A 13,071-nucleotide genomic window follows, 5' to 3' on the forward strand; every position below is an offset into this window, starting at 1 on the left:
ATTAAAAAAAAAACGCACACTAACACAGCAAAGTCAGCCAACGCTGGCCAGTTTTATGAGAACTGGGTGTATCCCTTTTTATCCCCAGTATGTTGGAAGGGGAGAAAACCATGGAGATATGATTGAAATACAGTATGCTGTAAAACAATAGAGCCATTGTGAGAATGTAGCAGGCTTATAATAATGTATGATGATAAAAGAGGTGTATTTGTTGATCATTATGTTATAACTTAATGCTTTTTCTAAAAACAGTGCAGCGAGAGACACACTTAGGATTCAAAATAATAGGTATCTAAGCAAAGAAAAGTCTTTGATACTGTGGAACATGATCTGCTGAAGCTGAGGTTGCTTCATATAGTCTCATGTGAAAGCAGAGCTTTGCAAGCTGCCAATTATTTCACACTGGAAGAAGTTGAGCTACAGCAAAGCTACTCCAGAAGAAATCTAGTTTGGTTAACTGAAGCTTAGGAAAAGTAGTTTAAACTTCTTTAAAAAAAAATAAAAATAGGTGAGGAAATTGACAATATAATAGAAGTGATGAAACAGTTATATGTGAAAAACTTCAGCTTGAAAAACAGCAGACTAACTGCACATGACTGTGTTCGTACCTGAAAGAAAATTCAAAATACAAGAAAACTGGTCAATGCAGCAAGTTCTCCTTAATCGCTCAAACCACTAAAGAACAAATCTGTTGATACGAGTGGTTCTTGCATGTTCTTGCATTGTGTCAAGGTCAATGGGCACTGTTCAAAATGGCTTACAGTACTAAATGGAGTACCTCAAGACTCTGCTTGATCCACATTAATTCCCTTTTTACATAAATACTTTATGTGTTGATGCACACGCTCATTATTATGCAGATGATTCAGTTTTGTATAGATGTGGATCTTCTTGCCCAGATGCATTTTATAAACTATAGTCTACCTTTGGTATTACACAGCCTAAGCTCACTCAACTCAAACTTGTACTGAATACCAATAAATCTTAGTTGATGTTTTTTTTTTTATTCTAGGAGGATGCCTGGGCCTTGTCACAGCTCGAGGGAATAGAGAATAGAAGCTACGAGTTACGCATACAAAGGCTTTTGGCTTGACGAATCTATTTTATTTGTTTCTCTTTTGAAGCCAGGAGGAAGCAGGGCGTCACCACTGGTTCTTATCCGTAGTTATTTGTTGTTCATCAGCACATGTTGAACTCTGGACATCGCAGCACATTGAGATACGTATCCAAATCAAAACCATCCATACATCAAAGCCTTCATGTTTTCCACTCCACACACAACTTTAAATAGCCCGCAAAAGGAATTGAAATTGATTAATCTGATATATCTGGAATTCAAAAACAACTCTATGGTAAATGAATCCATTCTTAATTGTGTCTGTTCCTCTTCTTTAGCCTATCATTAGGCTCTTTATATTCTTTTTTTACCTGTTGTCTGATTTTTGTATTGTTTGGTCTGAGCCAGGTCTCTCTTCCTCAAGGGGTTTATCTTGTTAAATACAATAAAATAACATACTTCACCTATCCATAGAAATATTATGCATCTGTGCCCTTCAGGTAGAGGAGAGGACCGAGCCAGATATAATTAGAAACATCCCAATTCCCTTTATCTGCCTTCATAACTCACTCATGTCAGGCAGACCTGCAAAACATCACTCCAGCGTCTGCTTCCTTCCTGTATCACACATGAGCAGAAAATCACATGAGGACCAGACACAGAGAGACGCCGTCTCTGCTGACGAACACGGCGCACACAGGAAATTATAAAAATAAGTTGGAAACATGGCAGGGACTTGCTGTTATCAGTCTGACGGAAAAGTGCTCGTGAACAGATTGGAGAGAATCTATTCTTGTTTTGCTGAGTCACAGGAAAGCAACAGGCACGAAAAACACTTTTTAATCTGTCTTTAAGCGCTGGCTGTGCCTCCTGTGAGGCCCCTCTAAAATGTAGAGTGGTGTGATATAAGTCTTTATGGTGTTATTGACCTGTGGACCCCCCCCCCCAGTCTGCACTCAGATCAATATCACATAACGTGCGCTTAATCAACATAATCTGTTTGTACAAGCTCTGACAGGAAAGAGGTGAAGATGAGGGGGCAAAATACAGGAGAAACACAAACACACACACACTTTCATCAGTGTTTTTGGAGTATTTTTTGTGTGTGCATGTGTTGAGGCGGCATTATACTGTTAACAACCATCACTAATAATCAGTGGTTGTGGAAGTACTTTGATCTTTTTTAAAATTAGTGATAGATTATAGATTACATCTCTGCAAATTGATTTTTCACAAACTTCCAATAAACTGACTGGATGCTATGCTTTTTAAATCTCTCAGCACTAATGTTAATTACATGCAATGTGAAGATAATTGGTTAAAATATGCAAAAATCACTCCTTCACAATTAATTTGCCACTGGTTAATTCAGAAATGTAACAGTGTACTCACCCTGGCACTATACAGCACCAACACGTGTTGCCAAGTCTGTACTTAAAGTACCAAAATAAAAGTACTCATCAATGCAGACTGGCCCGTTTCATCATAGTATCTAATTATAATTAGGGATGCATTAATCTGTAAATCTCTTTCATGTTTACACTTGTAAAGGTGGAGCCAATTTCAGCTACTTTATGTACTTTTGAGTAGACTAATCTGTCAAATTACATCATGTTTAAGTTTAAGAACAATGTTTCTTAATGCAATGCCTAATGCATTGTGTGTGTGTTTCAGTGTAGGTCAGGAGGTTTGGCAGGTACGATGAAATACACCAGCGAACATCAGATTCAAATGAGGAAACAACAGAACCATCTTGACTGAAGAACAAAGACAGAATCCACACTTGATCTGGGTTGACATGACATCAGTGTTTGCATATTTATTTCCACAAAACTCCAGCCTGGCACTGACATCAGCTCAACGTACAACACGTGATTGAATTATGGCTGCATTTACACACAGTTTAAAACTGGCAGCACCTAGAATTGAAGTGAACACTGCAGCTATCCGCACACGCGCACACATCTTTACGTACTGGGACAAAAGCGTAGAGCTTAGAGCTGGTGGGTGATTACATCAGTAGGACCAGCGCTACATTAATATGTGTGTTTCCATCCATCCAGGGTCCCCAGAGTGGACCCACACCACAGCGGAGCACGGCTGCCCTCACCGAGATAATTAACAACATCTGGACGTGGAAACTTCTACCCATTTCACCTAGTGGGGGCTCTGAGGGGGTAAAAGGGTAAAAAGTGAATATGTGATCTGAAAAGTGTGTTGGGGGGGGAAACACCCAGAATATGTATGAGGAAACTGCACCATAAAGACCCTGTTCAGCTCGGTGTTTTTCCCAACACACGTAAGTGACACAGTTCATATGGAAAATGACCTCAACTTGCAGAGTCGAGAGGTGACAGAGACACACACACACACACACACCTCTCTTTAAAGGTGTCACAGGTTTGGGGAGGTTGTAAACACAGGTGAGGGCACACGGGTCACTGACAGACACAAACGCACAGACACACACATTTTCATACCAACAAATGTACACACACATACACTTGGCACAAAGCTTCGTTACTTCTTTCCTTTAGCTAAATGTAAAAATAAGGATTTAGTGTCAGACTGAAAACAGCATTTTCACAATTGCACACTGTAAATATAACAGTCAGTCTGGCCTCGTCTCCCAGCCAGAGGCTAGGAAGTACAACAGAGAAGACAACCACTGCCACAAGAGGGGACTGATACTCAACAGTCATCATTTTTATACAACATTAATAATATATGAATATGGCTAAAGGCTAAAATTATCGTGGCACTATATCACGTTTAAAAAAATAAGCACTTTTACAACCACTTCACATTTTCTTCCCTATGGGACTAATTAACGTTTTTTTCTACCGTACCACATGATATAATGATTGTGTCTGCACCTTTCTAATACAGCCTGTATTCTTAGATCTACAATGGCAGTTAACAGTAAAGCCGCAACTAATTTTATTTATTATTTTCACGATTAATCAATTAATTGATTAGTCTATTAAATGTAGAGAAAAAAAAGTGAAAAATGCTCATCAAAGTTCCCAGAGCTCAAAGCAACGTTGTCAAATTCAGGGTTCAATGTTAATTTTTTCAAGTGTTTCAGAAATCTACTTGCTGAAGTCAATTTTAACTTGACCCTCTACACAAACTATTATATTATTTATTAACGGTTATTAAATAGCAACAAAGACTTAAGTTAATTGTCATGTTTGATTGAGGGCTGCCACATCTACAAAATGTGAAAAACGTCCATCCCACTTTCTCAAAGTCCGAGGAGATCTTTAAATGTCTGGTTTTGTCTGGACCAAACGCCAAAGACATTCAGCTTAATGTGATAATAAACGGAGTAAAGCAGGAAATCTCCATATTTGAGAGGCTGAAAACAGCATTTTCTGCCCTTACTGCATGAAAAATTACTTAAATGATGAATGTATAATCAAAATAATACTTAAATTCTTTTTTTACAACGTGCCTGGTTGAGCAAGGGAGATCTGGTAGCCTGATTTGGCATTTTACTTGCCCTGGGAAAGGGGGCAATCCTTGTTGAGCCCTGAAATTGTTTCTTTTGTCCAATGAACAATCCAAAACCCAAAGACTCTTCAGTTACTGTCATAAGTTACAAAGAAAAGCAGCAAATCCTCAGATTTAAGAAGCTGGAACCAGCAAATGTTTGACATTTTTTGTTTGAAAAATGACTTAATGGACTAATTGATTATCAAAATAGTTGGCAACTGATTTTCTTTTGATCGACTAATCAACTGATCAACTAATCGTTGCAGCTCTAATTAGCAGTCAGCTGAAGCTCTAATCAAAGTCCGTCCCCGCTGACATGTCTTTGGCCTGATATTTACTGAACCACAGCCTGACTATTTATTGATCCTTCCTGGACATCTTCTCCATCATCGGTGGGCAGCTCACTTGCGGTGTCATTGCTTGTTTGGGGCTCAGCAGCCGTGCCATTGGTTGCCGGGGTCTCGATCGCCATGTCAACTGTTGTTATGGTCTCACTAGCGGCTGCATTTGCTGTCTGAGACTCGTTTGAGGTTCCACTGAGCTCAGAAAGTGGAGAAGCTGCTGATGTCACTGTCAGACTACTTGCATCGTTGGTTCCTGCAGCTGCTGCTCTGTCAGCTGTTCTGCTGAGTGCTGAGGTCTCATCTGTTGAGTGATTGTCCGAATTTGATGTACTGACGCGATCAATGGCTGACTGGCCATCAGTGAACAAGGCGTTGTTGTTATTGTTGTAGTTTGTCTGTTCAGGTGGCAGTGTGGTAACAGAGGAGTCTGTTGCTGATTTTTCAGTTCCAGGCGGTGGAGCTACTGTCCATGAGTCCTGGTCGAATTCTGGAAGTTGGTGGACGAGGATGGGAATGACTTGATTTAACCCGACGGGCTCGTTGGCTTCATGGTTGCTTGTTGATGGCTGATTAACTGCATTACTAACTGATGATTGCCAGTTATTGGAGCAGAGGACGGCTGGAATGCTGCAAGGAGACACAAAATCAGAACCAACCAAAATGAATTTGCTTTAAAAATTATTCTCAGTAGTCTTGTGTTCTTTCTGAGACCAGATGTTCTGGCTCATACACATACATCTCTGTGGTAAACTGGGCATCTTCTTTGCCAACAGGGTTATATGTAGCTTTGAATAAAAAAAATGGATTGGATCCAAATGCTGTACTACAAATATTTGGAGAAGTTTTTAACTATTTTCATTATTTCCTAAGCAAACAAATAAAAATAGCCTGTGGCTTCAATTAAAACTCATTTAAAGTGCATTATGACAACATCCTGTCAAAACCTCTGGGACTCTTTTCTCATTTCTCTATTTTGTGCCTCCTTGTCTCCCCTGTCCTCCTGCCTGTGACCCAGAAATTAATCTCAGTGCACCATCCTGAAGGATGTTTCAATCCATGAAATGCATCTAAAGAAAAGAGGAGGCTTGCCAGAGACATAAGCCAGGATGCACAGGTTTATCCTTTGTGACATAAAAGCTGTGACAAACAGCTGGAACAGACTGTTCCTCTTGTATTTAGGAGATTATCAAATCTGACCTTCACTGTTTGTGTAGCACCTTACAATGCGCTGTTATAACTAAGGCTTTAAGAAACCACAAAATAGAATTTGGACATAAAAAAAAAAGCTCAAATAGCTGGCGATTAATGTAATTATCGATTAATAGTTGCAACTCCAGTTCTAACCATATTCTTTAATGACATTTCACCCTGATATTACTTATGTTTTTATTATTGAATGTAGGCTACACCAAATCCAACTGCTCTAATTGTGACATGATGTTAAAAAGTGCAAACAGGTGCTCCTCAAATTATTTTGTCAACAAGAACATTCTCTTCCTCTAAGCAGTGCGGGTCCTCTCTGCATCAGTGTAGTTCAATCAAGGTTTAGTCTTTAGGTCGTAAACCAGTTATACAGACCTGGCCAGGTGTTTCTGAAGCTCCTGAGCGTGTTGTTTGCACTGGTCAAAGTAACAGGCCTGAGCCTCCACAAAGTCAGTCAGACACCGCATGTGGTTGGTCTAGAAAACAAAAACACAAAACAGGTGGAACAACATAAAGACTGAGCAACTGACATTATTATTAGGATTTTAGATTATTCTGTAACTTCCCAGTTCCTTATATATACAAATCCATACAATCCAATTTTGGTTGAGGTAGGTATGTTTAAGCATCAAAATGCTTTCCTTCTGAAAACCTAAACGTTCCCATGTGACCTGACGTAGATTTCTGCATGATGACATTTCTGCATATAAACCTCTTAGGCAGAGGGAGAGGGAGGAGAGGCCTTCAGCATGGTAACCTACGTCACCACTTTTTACTAACAGCTGAGTGGGAGTTTCCATTTTAAAATACGGAAAAGACAGAATTGGAGTCGCCCTTTTTAAAAAAGTAAAAACTGACCATAAAAATGACTTTTTGCATGCATCATGCTGACAGATTGGTATTTTGTTTGGCAAATTACAGTAAATTTTTACTCTCTAAAATACAAAACAATACAGAGTTTTGCAGTGCATTGAGTATTTTGTTTTGTGTGTGTGTGTGTGTATGCAAACAGTTTATGTTGCAATTGTTAGTATTTTATTATTCCATATGCATTTATCTACATACGTGAGTGTTGCTGATTCCTTCCACAACTCTTCTTGTAATTTCTGACTGACGATCGAACAAACTCTGACAGATCCTCAGCTCCATCTCGGCCTACGCAGACACACAAACACACATTGTTTTTTATGGCCTTTAAATTATCCCCAGCTTTCTTTTTCTGAAAACTTCCCATTAGCAAAATCCTAATTGCTGAAGTGCTTAAGTCTAAATCAACTAAACAATAGAAAGAAAACTATTATTGCATCTAACAGGACCATACGCAATTCTATACTAATCTATAACTGCTGGCAGTGTTAAAATAGTCTGCAGCGTCTGTGTGCAAACAAAGATAAAATGTTAACTCACCTGACAGATTTCCTGAGCCCACATCTGATTGGATGAGAGAGACAGAGGAGGACAAATGATTTACTCAAAAACCAAATTAGCAAGCTCAGCTGTGCCTGTCAGTGCTCATGTCTCTTCAGCATCACTAACCTTCAGCCATTTAACACGCAGGAAGCTGAACATGTAGGAGACATGAGACAAGTAGTCGTCGTCCAGCGGGTTTGCATTCAGATTCTGGGGAAAGGATTCAGGAAAAAGCAGGAAGGTGGAATGAGAAGATAATATTATGTACTGTATGATAGAAAAAAAGGTGTGTTTTTGGACTGGTCCAGAATAAACATTTTGAAAAATATATATGGTGGTGCAACATGAAAGGCTCCGTGAAAAAGGACCCAAGCCTCTGTAGATATAAATGGCAAATTTTAATGTCATGAAAACACAACTATTATTTTCAGGTAATCCTACACTAATGAAAACATACTCACAAATATTATATTCCATTTCTATCATAGTCTGCCAGTGAATCCCCATAAATCTTACACACTGGAGGCTTTGATTCTAAATAAGTGAAGGTCAAGACATTGTAACTCACTCTGGCCTCTCTGTCAGCCTCATGGGCTTTCCTCAGTCTGGTATTAGCTATGTCCAAGTCCAGACGCTTATTCAGCAACATCCTGCGCTCATCCTATGAAAAATACAAATAAAACCATACACACAGTTTTTGAAAACCATGTATATCAGCAATTCATAAAACAACAGACTGGGCCTGAAGAAAAGAACACAGAAAGAGATGAAAGAATCTATCCATCCATCCTCTCTGTACATTCATGAAGTAAAGTACATCAGAAGCAGAACCCAATGTGACATGGTCTGTTTATTACTCCAGAGGCTGAACCGGAGTTCTGCACTCTGCACTCTCTGGCCCAGAGCTCAGCAGCTGTCTGTCAGCGAGTGATGCCACTCTCCCTCTGCTCACCTGGTCCTTCCCAGTCCAGCCAAATATTTTGAAATTGCACTTACTACAGTGTCACCAGCGCCACTGTATTGTGCTACGGTTATTTCAGGGTTTTGTTTTGGTGCTTTTAAAAACTAGTACTAGCTACATTCTACACTTCTTCTACACTACGGTGGCTCTGTAGTACCATACAGAATGGACAGTGAAAAAGGCAAGTAATATATTAACATTTGATCCAAAAAATATAGCCATAGTTTAGCAATTTACCCAAATATGGTCTATACCTGTATGGCTTTGTATTCCTCCTCAGTGAAACTCCTCAGAGGGGTGAGAAAGTGGATGTTAGTGCTCTGGACAAACTTTTTCTCTGCCTCGCCAAGCTGTTTCTGAGCCTCTCCACACTTCAGCAGAGCCATTCCTAAACACAAAACATACTGCTGACACCACTTCAACTGGTCCATAAAGAAAAAAGTGAATATAATAGGAGTCCACACATATTTTTTCATTCTTTTACTGTGCATAAACCGACTATATGTTAAGTATTTACTATATTTACATGATGCACATTAATGTATACTCGCCATACGGTGTGTTGGATCCCATCTCCATTCCAGCCTGGATCATTTGGTCTCCCAGTGCCTCATGTGCTCGAGGCCGTGGTGGGACGTTCCAATCCAGATGTGAATACAGTCGGTCTTCTAACCTTGCTCCTGTTCATCAGGGATCAGAGCGCTCAATTCAAGTTCAAGGGTTATTTTTTCTAAAAAGGCACTGACAAAAACTCACAAAACACCTTAAAGATGTGAGTCAGAGACAGCTGTCAGGATACTGCAGTTTAAAAAGCCATTTAATTGTCAAAGCATGCCATTTAAGATACATGCATCTTAACATCCTGCATATATCTAAAACTGTATACTATGAAGATAAACACTGACATTTTATACAGTAGGCATTTGAGTACCAAAGGAAAACAAAAACTGTTCTTCAGAGAGACTAAAAGCCCTTGTCGATAAACAAGACATGATCTGAAAATATATCCTAATAAGCGTATGAGATTATCATTTCTGGCAGCTGAATGTTCCCTTATTTGACAGATTACAGACCACATCCACTCATAATACCATTCGCTGAGGTAAATGGATTCAAACAGGCAGAATAAAAAACATCCCAATTCATCTGAACAGGCCAATTACAGTCAAAGTAAACAGAAGACGAGCACACGTTTTAGGAGGACAAATGGAGCAGAAATACTTGGTCCCAGAGGTAAACATTCATATCATTCAGTGGTTTTAAGTTAACCATGATGGGTAGTGCTCACTCGTTGGTGACAGCGCATGTCTACAACAGACTGTGGTTTGTGTGACTGTCTATAGGTACAGTATGAGGATTTCATATCATGATTATAGTGACCAAAATGATCAGTTATCGCTATTACTGCGGTTTTGTTAACAAGTGCTGAAAATGTTCACAAAATACTGAAACACTCACTGACAGTTTTATCTTGAGAATCTCTCAACGATTTTAAATGTGACCATGTCCTTTGTGATGTTAATGTTTTCAGTGATGCAAAGCAAACTCATGTTACTGCTGTGCATGCGTCTGAGAGACTGTTGCATAATTTTGGTAGATGCTGGACAGCATTTATAGAGCTTTTCAAACCACGGTGACCAAATATGATTTTAACGTTCAAATTTGAAACGGTAATACTAAACATCAGAAATGTTACCATGGTTTATCATGAGACTAGCAAGTGTAGTGAGTAAACACAGGTGTTACCAATGATACTGATTATTTATGTCATACAGGTCTAACAGAGTCAGGCTGTTGCTGTTGTGAATGTTGGCTCTGCTACAATAAATGAAATATGAACTTAATTAGTATTATTTCTAACACCTGTGTTTACCCCACTGCAGGTCTTTTCAACTGTGGCTCATGGGCAAAATTCATTACCTTAATTATTTCAATTCGACCCTTTTATCATTTTGAGCATGGCAAAAGTAGAAATAATTTCCTCAGATGAGAGAGGCTAATTAGCCCATTTATTGGTTATGGCTGTTATTAAGCACAGAGAGAGACAATTATTATATTAAAAAGTTTTAACTCCGTTCAAACAGAGGTAATTTAGGGGAGACAACCTGAATGAAAAGAGATGTTAAATGGAAAATTTGGTTTTACAATACAACAAGCTCCTGTGAAAAAGGCTCTGTTACTTAGTATTATACACAAATACTGGTAGGAAATTTCTCTACATGTGCATGACAGCTATGATGAGCTTAGTTTATCTACAATAAAACAGACATTTTGCCATTATAGTATATCAGGGATGTACAGTACTGTATATTATCTGGATGTCAGTGCAATGATGTAGTTAATTAAGACATCAACTAATTTCTTACAAAAACAGAATAATATTTGGTAAAGTGGCAATGTTTAAATAAAAATGTCACATATGAAGCACTTGTCAAAGGTATTTAGTTGCACAGTTATACAAATTAGGAGAAGTTGAGGAAGAATCACAGCTTCTTCTGCATTGTCCTTTTCACAATGAGTTAAAAATACTTATATTTAAATGAAATATCTGTTCAAACTACAGAAATGTTCTGATGCACTGGCAATGACAGGATGGAATGGCTGTTTAATAAGCTGGTTGAGTGCCTTTGTTTCTAAAGCTTGGAAAAGACATCAGGATAGTTTATCTGTTTAATGCTACTTGTGATTTATGTTCCTACCCTGGTTTCTGCTGTTTTTCTAAATCATGGTGTCTTGTAAGTCTGTTTGGGCTTGGTAAACTATTTGTGCATGAAAATCAAAAATCAAATCAATAAAATCATGTGAGTGTTTGAATTCAAGACATCGTCCTTTAAAGAATTTCAGGACCTACCAACAACATCAATAAATAAATATGCAATGGGTCAATGTCCTGCATCATCCTGTCAGGATTTATTTGACAATAAGGACCTGCTCACTGTACATTTTTATGTTTATTACATGGTTACTTACAAGGAGGAGGCACACATTTATGTAACACAAAACAGTAATTTTAAAATGATTTATGGCTTTATTTTGCAATAGTGACCTACTCGCTGCACATTATCGTACTTGTCACATGATCATGTACCAAAAATTGTGAATAATTTGACACAAAATATTAATTTTAAAATGAATTTAGTGATTTAATAATGATTTTACGGTTTCTCCAGAGTCTATGATCAGACCTGTGTCCACAGAAACGGTCTGTTGCACAGAAATAACAGACCTTAGAATGACGTAATTGACAAAAGCAGAAACGAGTGTTCAACAAAGCCATGTAATAAGCATAAATAAACCATGCACACAGTCTCTCACCGGGGTTGGGCTGCAGTAAAACCTCAGTCTGGGAGATTATCTGCTCCGTCCATGTCTTGGTGGCGTCTGCCCGGTCCAGGAGCTCCGCCAGCCCGGGCTCCAACTCTGTCTTGTCCGCCTGCCCAAGACTCTCCCCCGTGTACTGGTGCGGAATACAGAGTAGAGTTAACGTTTGCGGGACTAACTAAGCGCTGCCCACTTTTTATTTCAACATTTAATGACGCACTATTACAGAGATTTAATGTCCTAACACGGTAAATTAGGGTGACATTAACGTTTCAGGATGGTTTAATAAAAAATAACCCACGAACATACGCAGTTTATGAACTAGTTATGGTTAGCTAGTGAGGTTAAAGTATGCATTTTACTGATTGTCTTTTTTTTTTTTTTTTTTACCTGAACAGCTCTGTTGATGAACTGACCCGCATCGACCGCCAGCCGCGTCAAATCCATGACAATGCTCCCAAGGTCGCGCGCGAAATTATTTAAAATACCAGTACGTTAGACGGCAAACTAGTAATTAAACTAACTTTGATAGCCTCCTTCAACTGTTGGAAAATACACAAAAAGGTGGCTGAAAATATATTATTGATAGAAAGAGATGAGCGACGATACTTCCGGTGAAGACTTTCAGAATAAAGGCATAATCTCTGCAAGCCTACCTCTTCACACCAAACAGAAACATTCCGTAGTTTTCTGTATTAATAACTGTTATAATAAAAACTTGATTGCAGGTCTTTTATCAGCCAAAAACGGACATTTTAACATTAAATGCAGCCGTGCACAGTTCACAGTTTATTACTGCTTGTTCCTTTTCACAACAGAAGGTCCACCTGCAATAATCACGCCATGCTGCATAATGTAAATACATCCCCAGAGAAGGCCAGTATCCAGTGCTAGGTTGGAAAGTTCCTCTTGATTTGAAACAAGTATAAAAGCTTCTATCCAAAAGCAAGCGGCAACAGCAGCCACGCATTGACAAAAATTAAAAAAGCAAGGATAAAAAACACAGTGACTTTTTGAGTGTCTGAAGTCATGGCTGGACCACAAGAAAATCTTGCTCACTTGAAGATATTCCACATCAGTTACTTCATACTACAATGCTCACCTAGTCTTCTTCAGCCTCTTAAGGCTTTCATAAGCACTTTGCTCTAATTGGTGCTCCTGAGAAAAAGGTGAGCTGATTGGACTATTGGGTATGTGCAAGAGAGACACACAGAGGGGATTAAAACAATCTGACTTCTAAAGAGTCTAAGGAGGGTTAAGAGATTAGAAGACACACT

General features: G+C 38.8%; 1 protein-coding gene across 1 annotated transcript; it reads right to left on the bottom strand.

Moving 5' to 3' along the window:
- Positions 1 to 4,840: 4,840 nt before the first annotated feature.
- On the bottom strand, positions 4,841 to 12,956 carry LOC146311039 (endophilin-B1-like). Its single transcript, XM_084743310.1, has 10 exons — positions 12,185 to 12,956; positions 11,789 to 11,930; positions 9,025 to 9,153; positions 8,728 to 8,861; positions 8,081 to 8,173; positions 7,639 to 7,722; positions 7,510 to 7,533; positions 7,168 to 7,257; positions 6,478 to 6,578; positions 4,841 to 5,526 (listed from the first exon to the last, which is right to left on the bottom strand). Exons 1-10 carry the CDS (start codon positions 12,239 to 12,241, stop codon positions 4,890 to 4,892), a joined length of 1,491 nt encoding a protein of 496 aa, XP_084599436.1. The 5' UTR covers positions 12,242 to 12,956; the 3' UTR covers positions 4,841 to 4,889.
- Between the last annotated feature and the right edge of the window lie 115 nt (positions 12,957 to 13,071).

The sequence above is a fragment of the Lutjanus erythropterus genome, chromosome 18, assembly GCF_056507025.1.
Source record: "Lutjanus erythropterus isolate fLutEry1 chromosome 18, fLutEry1.hap2, whole genome shotgun sequence".
NCBI classification, from domain to species: Eukaryota; Metazoa; Chordata; class Actinopteri; order Lutjaniformes; family Lutjanidae; genus Lutjanus; species Lutjanus erythropterus.